At 28.1% G+C, this 12643-nt stretch overlaps 1 protein-coding gene across 2 annotated transcripts; it reads right to left on the bottom strand.

Moving 5' to 3' along the window:
• Nucleotides 1-2351: 2351 nt before the first annotated feature.
• Nucleotides 2352-11469, bottom strand: LOC145187479 (dnaJ homolog subfamily A member 3, mitochondrial-like). Of its 2 annotated transcripts, XM_080063892.2 has the most exons (15): nt 11210-11469; nt 6307-6354; nt 6130-6215; nt 5887-5967; nt 5119-5185; nt 4869-5005; nt 4639-4794; nt 4385-4532; nt 4207-4271; nt 4058-4129; nt 3920-3976; nt 3347-3462; nt 3158-3252; nt 2824-2910; nt 2352-2578 (listed from the first exon to the last, which is right to left on the bottom strand). In XM_080063892.2, exons 1-15 carry the CDS (start codon nt 11340-11342, stop codon nt 2529-2531), a joined length of 1398 nt encoding a protein of 465 aa, XP_079920018.2. In that variant the 5' UTR covers nt 11343-11469; the 3' UTR covers nt 2352-2528. The 2 variants fall into 2 exon arrangements, with proteins under 2 accessions (XP_079920018.2, XP_079920010.2); XM_080063884.2 differs by lacking the exon at nt 2352-2578 and having other exon boundaries at nt 2594-2910.
• Between the last annotated feature and the right edge of the window lie 1174 nt (nt 11470-12643).

Below are 12643 nucleotides of genomic sequence, written 5' to 3'. Positions count from 1 at the left end.
ATATTTGAACATTGAAGTTTGTATTGAAATGGAAACCAATATAACTTTTGTCTTAAGATTCCGAAACGTTTATTTATGACATAGAAATAGCAAATTCACCATGTCCTTCCAACGTACAGGATGCAAGCTGCCCACTTTGTTTTCGCAATTTAATAGAACTGACCTTAAAAAGCAATTATCTAAAACACTTGTCAAATTGAATGGCCTTCATTTTACGTTCAGTTTAATGGTCATGATCGTTTTGATCATTTTGATCGAAGGTAACCGTTCTAAAGCTATTAAGATCCACTTGATTTAAAGCAGATCTCATTTCTAAAAATCATAAAAATGCTAAATTTGTAACGAATTTTTCTCACGGCTTATAGTTTACGTAGAGAGGACACACTTGTGTTGGTGCCATAGTAACAACAGAATACTTTTAGTGAACCAGCAGCACGCATGATGCCCACATAAACTGATGAAGTTAGAAATGTAATCTAGTTTATCGAATTAAAAAAAAATCTTCTTTTGACTTTCTGTTATTATATTTTTTTGACTTTATTAGTTTTATTCAGTTCTAATTTATAAGAACCAAAACTTTGTGTTGAATTTAAGAATTATTTTTCAAATGCGTTTTATTTAATTTTTTTTAATTATAAAGAATTTCAGTTGTAAATAAAACCAAACCAAAAAATGTTACGCCCTCATGGAGGAAGTTTTTCAAATTAGAAATCCATGTAACCGGACGAAATCCAATCTCAGAAAAAACCAACTTCCTTTTTGTTCAAAAAATCACGATGGCAATAGAAAACTACTATAAATTTTCGGTGATCTTACTTTTAAGAACCGACTTTTGTTTTTTCCGGTAATAACGAATAAAATCCAAACTTTTATACCAAGTTTTTGAAAAAAAATTGAATTTACAAAAACTTATGAAATTCCATATAGACAATTTCCAATATCAACCAACATAACATACTTTTAATAACTTTGACATCAGTCATTTAATTTTTTTAACACTTGAAAATATTCTGCGGTAGTAAAATTCTGTTAAATCTTTTAAATTTATTTTTCAAAAGAACCCCAAAAAAACTCATCTGTGACATATTATTTTATTTGTGTATGTAAGTTGATTTATACATACAATTTTTTAACCCCAAAAACGTTTGCCTTTTTAAGATAATGAAGAGTTCTGCTTTAATAAATTGTAGAAAATTCAATTTATCTTCAAAAACTGTTATAGAAGGTTCCTACGTTATTCATTATTATTCATTATAAACGGAAAACCAAAATTCAGACGAATACCTTTTTATTCATTTAACTTTTCCCGCAATCTTTTTGTACGTTTGTGTCACCATTTTGGTTTTTCCATTAATAAAAAGAGGAGTGTTGTCTTTATCTTTTTTCTTTAAAATTATGGGATTGTAAAATCATTTTTTGCTAAGCTTTTAAGACCTTGGTTCAGTTCTCTCTGTAACATTAGTTTTATGTAGTAGACGAGACACTTATTCTTACTCATCTAGTTGTTTAGAGAGTACTGACAACTTTAATTTTAAATTTTTAGTTGTATCGCTTTAAACATCTGCCCCGATGCAATTAAACTGTAGAATCATTTTCTCAGCTGATTACCAAGAAAAAAGTAGCTATGAAAATATCTCTCAAAAGTTTAAAAATATAGAATGGCTAATTATAAATTTCGTTATAGTATTTCATAGGTATTTGTTATTCAAGAATTCTGCCTATATGGCGTAAAATATTAACATTATCAAGGCATGTTGGTTATTTATCACTATTGATTTTCCCCAAGAAATAATACGAGAAATTCTAAGATGTTTGCCGCCTAAAACACTGAATTGATAGAATACATCAAACTCAGTCAATCGTTAATTGACTAATGGATGTATTACATCAATAAAGTATTCTTGGCGGGAAACATTAATAAAAATATATCGAGCTCCATCAAGGTATGACTTGCCAATCATGCATTTTTAATCACAAATCATTACCAGATCATTAGAATGTAATATACAATTCATCCTTATGAATTAATCGGTCATTTTTTAGACGTGTTTGTGCGCATGTTTCTGCTTAATTATGAGTATTAACAAGCAATGGACATAATGGTATAAATCAAATTAATCTAAGATTAATTTTTTGTAGATCGTAAGTCTAAGTTGACCTCTCAAAGAAATGTCTTATTCATTTCTTATGTCATATAATGAGATCAGAAAAATACTTGTAACCCGTTAAACAATAGAACGCGGAGGAGAATTTCGTCTAACTGATGTCAGAGTAGATATAATCAGACAGAAAATCTATAGATATCTCCCGGACACAATACTGCAACAAAATTTTATGAATTGACTTAACTATTTTATAACTTTATATTCATTTATTCTCAGTTCAAGTTCAACATGATTAAAACTTAGCTATAAATTGTAAAAAATAACAGACCAGAAAATCAAGAAGCGCAGAAATTTATTTCGAAAGTGGAATTTATTCTTTTGGAGTTGAAGCAAGTTCCTTGAAGATACTTGAAGAATGTAGAACTAGACGCGGCTTTTAACTTTTTTGTCTTCTTTTTCGCTGGCGTTTGTTTCTAAAACAGAAGATTTCTTCTTAACACCTTTATTCCATTCTTAATATTTGCTCTTTCATTTTATTCAATCATCTTATATTCAAGGTCACTAGCTAAATTAATATTGCTCTTTCATTTTATCTAATATTCAAGGTCACTAGCTAGCATATATAATAGGCATAGGAAAGTTACTCCTGCAAGGGCCAAAACCACCCTAGCCTGATCTGAGTCCATGTTAAATATTAATTTCTCCGAATCCTCAGTACCTTCCTTTTCCTCTTTTTTCTGTGAAATATTTTCGTCTGATTTTCGATCATCGTTTGAAAAGTTATCTCCTTCGGTTTTTTGTTTGCCTGGAATAAAAAAGCAAAAACACTTTTATTAACAAAATAGTAAATGAAGCCATATCTGTTTTAGCAACATTGCACAAAAAGAACTGCTATAAAGACACCCGCATATAAACTACGAACCGTTAAAAAGACAACTGCATATAAATTACAAACAAACAACTCTACACAAACTTAAAAACAATTTGCGCTTGTAAAACTAGTATTGTCACGGAATGAATAACTGAACGAATTTAATAAACATTAATCGTACTTTTTCCTCTATCAACACCATGTACACTTCCTTGTATGCTGTCATCCATCTCTGCAAATTTTACGATCAATTTTTTTTGCTCTTCTGTAAGATATCTAAAAGATAACAAATATATTATAAATATTGAAAAAATGAATAGCTTTATTTTTAGTGATCTTTATTACCCTATTAATAAATATTAACCCTTACTTGGGTAAATGTATTTTTATTTGTAAGTAATGATCACCATTTCCATAACCATTTAAGCGTGGAATGCCTTTACCAATAAGACGCATTTGTTGATGAGATTGTGTACCAGGAGGAAGCTAGTTATGATACAAAAAAGAAAGAAAAAACAAAAAAAATAGGAAAGCAAATCACAATTAGAAATTATAAAGAATTTTATGCTCTGTTTTACGTTTGTCATCATTTTAATAAATGTTTATCATATTGATAAATCAATCTTGATTAATAGGAATCATATCAATATGAATAATGACTATAACATGTAATGATAATTCTTATGCTTATTAAAACATGTAAATAATTCGTTGTTTTTATGTTAATAGGAACTTATATGGATTTGTTTAATGATTTTTTTAAAAGTGAATATTATTTTTTAGCATTCATTTCTTTGTTTGCTTTTTTTTTTTTAGCACACACATATTATGATATACAAGTTGCTAATTGGTCAATTACCACGGTAAAATATACAATTTGCTGTCTTGTTTAATCAAATATACATGCTGTCTTGTTTATTCAAAATCATAATTATTTACTCACTGCTATGTCAATATCACCATGTAAACCAGGCACTGTTAGAGTTCCTCCCAGCAAAGCCTGGTAAATGCAATAGAAAACAAGTTAAAAGTAATAAGCTACCATTATTCAAATTAAAAAATCCCAAAAATTGGTCCATACCTGAGTAAAATGAACAGTTACATCAGAATAAACATCAGAGCCCACACGCTCAAACAATTTACTCTTCGCAACCTAAGAACAAACTGCTAATTTATTATAACTGTTAAATCTGAGAAATGTATTTATGAAAAAAAATTTCTTTTGAATACCTTAAAAGTAACAAAAAGATCACCATGGGACACTGGAACTCTCACAGTTTGGCCATCTTCAATTCCTAAAACAATATTTAAAAAAAGTAATAAATTTGTAGTAGAAAAAGCTTAAACTAATGTCAATTATTTTGAAATCACACAAAGAGCAACAGTAGATAAAAGTAAAAATCTGAACCAGCAGGTACAGGAACAGTAACATTTTTGTCTTCAACCACTGTGCCTTTTCCAGAACATTTACGACATGGGTTGTTCACAATTGTTCCTTGACCTTGACAACGACGGCATGTTGACCTCATATTAAAAAAACCATTAGATAGAGTTTCCTAAGAAGTTAAAAAGTAAAATCTTAAATTAACATCACTAACAAATATTACCCTACCTTTTTTATTATAATAATAATATCAAAAAACCAATTAATTTAATGATTACCTCGCCTGAACCATTACATTTTGGACATTTGTGAGCAGTGGATCCTGGCTCAGCTTTTTTGCCATTGCATCGATTACATAGATTTTGTATTTGTACTCGAATGTCTTTGTTAATGCCTTTAACAGATTCCATGAATGACAAGCTCATAACATATTGCTAAATTTGAAGCCCAAAGTTATACATTCTAGGACAAATAAAAAACTTGAATAGATCTTTAAAATAGATTATACCTGTGTTGCTCTTGCATCTTCAAAACCAAAAGAAGATGAAAATCCACCAGCTTTGTTTCCACCAAAAAACTGTTTAAATATTTCATCTATGTTAGCATCTTGGAATGGATTCTTTGCACCGTTGCTTCCTCCACCTCCTAACAGCAAAATGATTAAGTTTTTAAGAAATTAATTGCAACTGATTTCATGAAGTTCAGTGTAATTTTTTTTATTGTAAATTAAATCTTAAACTAACAAAACAAATTCTCACCAGCACCACTGAAATCTGTTTGTCCAAACTGATCATAAGCAGATCTTTTGGATTCATCACTTAGTATCTTTAAAAACAATTTAATATCAATTTAATCAGAATTAGTAATGTTATTAGCAAAAAGTTATTTTGTAAGAATGACTTAAAAATAATTGAAATATATAACAGTCATTCTATAAAGTCAAGGTTCCCTGGATATCAATAAGTTTAAAAATTAGAGATTTTTTAATGCAACCTATTGCTGAGATGAATTTTTGGAAGTTTAATGCAAAGCGACTCCTTGCGGAGTTAAACTTAATAAACCTTAAAACATAATTAGTTTTTAGAATCAATTTTTCTAAGGTTGCTATGAACCAGTGTTAGTTTTCAAACATTAAGTTTTTAAAAAGCTCATTAACTTTAATTGTTGTCATTTTATATTCTAAATAAAATAAGCAACATAATTAAAACCTAATTTTCAAAGCTGTTTTATCAGCTTTGAAAATTAGGCTTTAAAGAAAATTAGGTTTAAAAGAATAAAAAATAAAAAATTGCCTGTAAAAAATCGACAACACAGAAAAAAAAGAAAACTCTGGATTTAACCATCATTGTTATTAAATAACTCCTGAGAGAAAAAAACAAATCAAGAACAAGCCAAGAACAAACCAAGAAAATTCTCTTTTAAACTATATTTCTATTTTAAACTGATTTTTTTTTTTTTTTTTAAATAAAAAACCAGAATGAATAAATATAAAACAAACAAGAATGTAATTCAAACTAATCTCTTACTTCGTATGCCTGCTGTATTTCTTGAAACTTCTCTAATGCACCTTTGTCTTTGTTTGTATCTGGGTGATATTGCTTTGCTAACTAAATAAATTATTAGAACAAATACCTATTATTATAACATCTCATAAATCTGGTATAACATCAGAAAGATAAAACTTAACCTAAGTTTTAAGTTAAATTGTGCATACTGTAGCTGTAACTGTATAAAATTTAGTTTTGAATAAATAATAGACATCAACAAACTTGGTAATATGCTTTTTTTATTTCAGTAGCAGAAGCGCCTTTTTGAACACCCAAAATTTTGTAATAATCTTTCCTTTTCAATGATGCTGTTAAAAAATAATTAAAAAGATTTGTTAAATTTTGTAAATAAAAAGTAATTTTAAAAAGAAAAAAGAAAAAATTTTTTAAACAGTTTACTTGAAGTGTGTAGTGATTTTTTAAAAGATACTTGAGATGGATAGCATCCTGAAAAAAATAAACAAAATTAATTTTGAATCAATCATTTCTAACATAAAATTAACACTCTAAAAGAAAAATGCCAAAAAAAAAAACAAGAAACAGAGACAGAAAATCAAAAAGAGCTTTTAAATATCCTGAAGGTTTTTTTTGGATAGGTATTCCAAGTTTGAGAAATTTAATGAGAAAAGACGTGCTTAGGTCTGAACTTGAAAATCTTGAATTCCTGGATGAAAAAGACATCACTTGGGTTTAAGAAAGTAACCAGTTTCCGTTTAAACGTTATCAATAGATTAATTGTATTAATGCCTCTTTAATGACCAATTTCTCTTTAATATAATTTTTTAAAATTCCTCTTTACTGTAATTGTGTCTGCTCTATTCTTAACAGTACTCTAATGATATGATTTTACACATGCAAAATTGATTTTATTTTTTATTACACAAGGAGGCATAGACATAACTTTTACAGTTTTTGTTTATCTGATGTGACAATTAAAAGATTTAAAGTTTTTGAACATAAAATTTAAAAAAAAGCATTAAATTCAGTTCAGATACTTCAATTGATTCTGATTTTTTAGGGAAAAAAAAAAAAAATCAGTAATGCAGTACCAGCAATATTCAGGGAATATTGCTTAGATGGTAGCTGCCAACAACAACTAGCAAAATTAAAAAAGAAGACAATGATATTGCAAATATTAACAAAGATGATATAAAGTCTGGCTTGTAGACAAGTCTTAATTAAAAATGTGTCATTACCATGAAAAAGCTACTCAGGCAAAAATGCTTAGACCAGATAATCCTCATTATAAAAAGTTAAAAGTTAAATTTAAAGATCAATATGGTCCTGAAAATATTTTGACTATTCATTAAAAGCAGGGATTAAAAGCAGGCATTGTATAGTTGAGAAAGCAGTCACAGATGCACTGAAGTATTGTAAAATTTATGTTGAAAAAGAAAAAAGAAGCAGAGCTAATAAATATTACAAGTATGAGTAGAGATTCAAGAGAAAGTCAACCAAGTTAGCATTAATGCTGGTAATCCACTAAGTTTGGGTTTTTTGGTATTTTTACTTTATCATGTACTTTATGAAGGAATTTAGCTATTTTTACTACTACTGGCACACTCAAATCTTATTACAGATAGTTTTTAGGTTATGCAAAAATTCTGTTTGTAGTGAAAAACTATGCAGAAAGATCTTCTAGATACGAGCATTTATTCAAAGGTACACTGGAAAAAAATAGACTTATAACAATGTAATGTAATAATATACAAATAACATAAAATAATAATAGATAAAATTCAGTATTCCATTTAAGAGCCAGTAAAAACCTGTACTAAACAAAGATGAGAATGTGTAAAGAGCATCAGCAATTTAAACAAATGTAAAAGATAAAAGTGTTTTTTTTTCTTTAAGAAATTATTATCTAATTAGTTGTAATTCTTATTACATTTAGGCAAAAACTAAAAATATTTACAACTTTACTCAATTTTTTAAAACTTCAACGATATATATATATATATATATATATATATATATATATATATATATATATATATATATATATATATATATATATATATATATATATATATATATATATATTAGGGTTATGTCTTTTTTGTGACCTCATATTCCTGGGTCATAGATTGATAAATACTTGTTCAAAACTCATGAAAAAGACATTAATTTGTTTTCTTGTTGAAAAGGTTCAAACACAAACCAAAAATTCGAATTTACCAAATACACTTATGGAGTAAGAGTTAAACAATTTTATGATCAAAATTTTTAAATTACAATTTTTGTAAATGGAGAGAACTTAAGTAGTTTTTAAGCTTTTAACAGTTTATTGTTGTTATTGTTACACAAATTCACTAAATTACAAACTTAAATATCAATTCTATAAGAACAAAAAGCTACTGCATAAAATGAAAAAGAATGCGAAGTCCAATTACAGCATAGTATACAATTCTTATGTTTTGTTAGACAAAATAAATCTAAGCTGAAGGTTCTCTTTTTATAGACATCAAAAAGTTCTTAATGAAGACACTTGATTGCCTGTTCTGCACACTGATTTATTGTGGGTATTTCCAGTCTTGATGGTTCCTGACTCTAAAACTTTTTCAGAGTTTAACACTTCCTTGAGGACCTGCAAACTACTAAATAGCTTCTGATATTCATCTGCATTGTACATTAGGCCAGTAAGCCAATCTGTTGCCATGCATAAGAGATGAATTTACAAATACCAAGTATCTTCTCTCTGGTAGCAGAATGAATGCCAAAAGAGCTAGTTTTGAACGGGAATTCCATATGGCATTACTTAAGTTTGGTATTTTCTGAAACTTTACTTTAGGAAATACTCCAGATTTTTAAAAAAAAAAACTGGAAAACTTGAATTAAAAAAAAATAGAAATTTCATTTCATTACACTATCCTGCTATTTCAGTAATCACTTCTTTACCATTCTTGATATGGTAAAGAAGTGATTACTGAAATAGCAGGATAGTGTAATGACATGTAATGACATGTTCTTTACAAGTTCTGGAATAAAAAATCCTTACCAGAGTCTAGTGAATGTAGTTAAGGAGAAAATTCTTCATTTCATTCAGAATAGTTTGAACTTTTTGGATGAAAGAGTTCTTTCATCCAAAAGTTCAAAATTTTGAGTTTGTGAAATTCAAAGGAAAAAAAAAAATTCAATGTTTGGTGATGTGTTGTTTCCTCATCAATTACATCATCATCATCATTACTACACAAAGAACTCATGTTGATAACCAATCAATTGTGGTTCTTCCCGGGTTTTTTTTTTTTATTATTGTTACTGAGTGACGATCCCATTCCTTCTTCCTAAATCAGCTAAATCAATGACCCTGCTCTAAATAATGAAACTTCCGCATGAATTCCTTGCATTTGATCCAGATTTGTAGGAGGACAGAGATGATTTTAGGCAAGCTAAGGAAACAGCCAAGTCATGTGAATGTAGTAAATAATGCCCTTAACCATGGGATTGCATTATTTCAGGGACACAGTGGCTTGTCAATTCCTTCTGCAAGTTGTCAAGGATCATCATTAAATGTACCTTGATAGAAAAAATAAACTATATCTGAAGTACTACATAAATAATAAATTTAGAAGTTGTTGAACTGATACCATGAACTCTGTCTAAAAATTGAATTGAGATTGCAATATAGTTGTGTTGGAAAATAAATACTGAGTTCTTAAAAACAAATCAAAAATTTATCTAACTTTGATAATTTTTGTAAATGCACTTGAGCTACCCCTAAACACAAAAACTTATTGTTCAAGCATTTTATATAGTGTTTCTAGATTGTAAGAAACTGAGGGTAAGACTTTCAAAAATACTTGTTTTGTTTTTTTATTATTTTTGAGCTCCTCCTTAAAGCCCATATTCTCATTCTTCATTTTGATGTTGCAATCAGTGATAAATTAAGAACCATAAAAATCAACGAGGAAGGTTTCTCATCATGCAGAAAATTAGTCTCATCATGTAGCCTCTAATGAGATATCTGATGAACATACTTCTAATCTTCAAGTACATAGTATGTTTTTTTGAAAATCTCCCATGAAAGTGATTTTCTCAATAATTGAGACTCACCCAAGAGATGAATATATGGAATTTGTAAAGTGTACTTTTTTTTTCTGAACAGGGCAGAAACTATAGAATAAATGAACATTTTCATTTGTACACATGACACTCTGGCATGAAAGCTCCCTCTCTATGAAGGCATTAAACAATAACCTACTGCTGATTGAAGGACTTTGTAAATATCAAGATGTAACAGCTACCTTAACTACATTCAATAGACTCTGGTATTTTTCTGAAATTTTGGCTGGCTTATCTCTCTTTGATGTTAGGTGCGAAGAGTCAGATGGTGGAAAACTTTCAGTGTCTGCCATCTGAAAAAGTCTTCTAAATGCCTCAAATGCATTCCAAACCCTTCTAAGTTTAATGGAAATAGCATTTTGCTATTGACAGATAGCAAAAAGCTATTTCAGTGTATGTATATATATATATATATATATATATATATATATATATATATATATATATATATATATATATATATATATATATATATATATACATTTTTAACAATATATATAAATATAAATTTTAAAAATACAAAATGTTAAAAAAAAAATTTAATGGTTTTAAAAAGAAAATTTTCAAATAATGCTTATGAAAATTAAAAAGTATGATAAAGTTATTTTTTAACATAAGAGTTTTAAGAAGTCTACTTTTAAAAATTTATTTTCTGAAAAATTAATTATAAAACAAGTTTTAAAAATTACTTGCAGAAAAGTATCATAGAAAACAGAGTTATTTTTGTGTGAGTATTTTTACAATCCTGTTGCTATCCTGTGTAGTAAATTAATGAACTATTATTTAAGAGATAATATAAGAGATTAAATTTGATTAAGATTCTATAATAAGTCACCCCCAAAACAAAAATATCTATTTTACCAAAAACAAATATAGGGTAAAGAAATCTTAAAAAAGTGTCGTAAATAATCTTAATGTGTATATGCATAGATAAATGCATATGTATGCATATATAAATACATATCAATCATACTATTTTACAACAAACTTAATTTAAGAGATAGCAATTTAGTAAAATATACAAGGAAAATACTAGTAAAAGTAAGGGGAAAAATAAAAAAACACCAAAAAATTCAATTTACTTGTTTAGACCCAGTAAACCAGAATTTTTTTATAGATTTAAAAAGCTTATATTATTGTTTTTTTTTACATATTCATCTATACATCTCTTGTATATTATACATAAATCTTTTTAGCCTACATTATGTAATACCTACAACTGATAACAAAGCATACTAACCAAGTTTGTTTAGTAGAAAACAGCATGAAGGCGTATATGCATTTTTATTGAAAGAAGCTCTTCTTAGAATTGCTGGAAAGACATTTTTATCGCTAAGAATAGTTATCCAAAAACGACGTGTCAAAGTGGCCATAACTAGCTAATTCTATTAAAAGAAATACAACAGTACGTTGCGTTACAGATAATTTAACGAGTTTAGAAATCTAATCGACATGTTTGCACATAGTTCCACTCCAGACTCTCGGGTCCGAGTTACATACTAGCGTTCTGGGGCGGGATTTAAAGTGATAGACAAGGGGAAAAAAGTTACAAAAGTTCATTACATTACAAACATTACAAAATATTGCTAAGTAATTTTATTTTAATATGATTCGGTGATGATTTTGCACTCATGTAAAAAAGATGATCCTTTACGTCTTAAGAGCAAAAATATTATTGAATAATTTTCTTCATCTGCGCAACTCATGCTTATATTTCTTTTGAACTTGTCAATAAAATTAAAGAAATAAAAATCAACAATTGTCTATATATATGACCGAGCAAAATACTCATATCTGCCTTATAATGTTCATAACATACTGAGTTTATACATTCGGATATTCCAAAATGGCTTGAAAAAAATCTTTCGTTACTTTTTGCTTTTTGCTGCTTCTAAGGTTTAAATACGTTCATTTTATCGTATCTTCTACAAAGGCTCAATCTCATCTAAATTTGGCGCATATTTCTGCAACTCTTTTTTTGCAATTCTTTTTTTGCGAATCTTTTTAAGAAGGAATTTTATTCTTTTAACATCTTTACCCCTCTTTTTCCATACCTCTAACTGCTTGAAGACACTCATTATTTCTTTAGAACCATTATATGATGGATTATTTTTTCAGTTTGAAGGGTCTTTTCAAGTTATGTTAATACTCAAAAGTTTATTTTAAAAAAGATTAAGATGTTATTCTCTACATTTTTAGTATTTGCTAATTACACAATGATATTAAGATGCAGCTATGATCACTAAGAGATGCCAAATATGTTAGTTCTTCACTCAAATACCAGAGATGCACCGAGTTGGACAGTGAGATCTACCTAATTTTTCTAGGCAAAGCTCTTTCATTTTAAGTTAAAAAATTCACTGATATTTATAATTTTGGTAACTAGATAGTTTACTATACTTTTTAATGAGCATTTAGCTGACGTTCGAGTAAATAGAGCATCTTCAAGATAGTATTTCATCTTATTAAGGCTAAGATATATTTTTATATTGTGATTAAGAGTTGATTTTCTCAATATTTAGTAAAGTAAATCACTTAAATCAATTTGCATTTTTAGAGCAAGATCCCCCTCTAGCTTCATGGTTGTTGTCAGGGGATCTATAATTCTTCTCATTTGAACTACGTCAACTCATTTAGAAGCTCTATTCAAAACAAGATCTGAATATTTTTCTTC

The sequence above is a fragment of the Hydra viridissima genome, unplaced genomic scaffold (assembly GCF_058129835.1).
Source record: "Hydra viridissima isolate aposymbiotic clone 2 unplaced genomic scaffold, HvirCarnegie_v1 scaffold_2, whole genome shotgun sequence".
NCBI classification, from domain to species: domain Eukaryota; kingdom Metazoa; phylum Cnidaria; class Hydrozoa; order Anthoathecata; family Hydridae; genus Hydra; species Hydra viridissima.
This window is presented reverse-complemented; position numbering and strand designations above follow the sequence as displayed.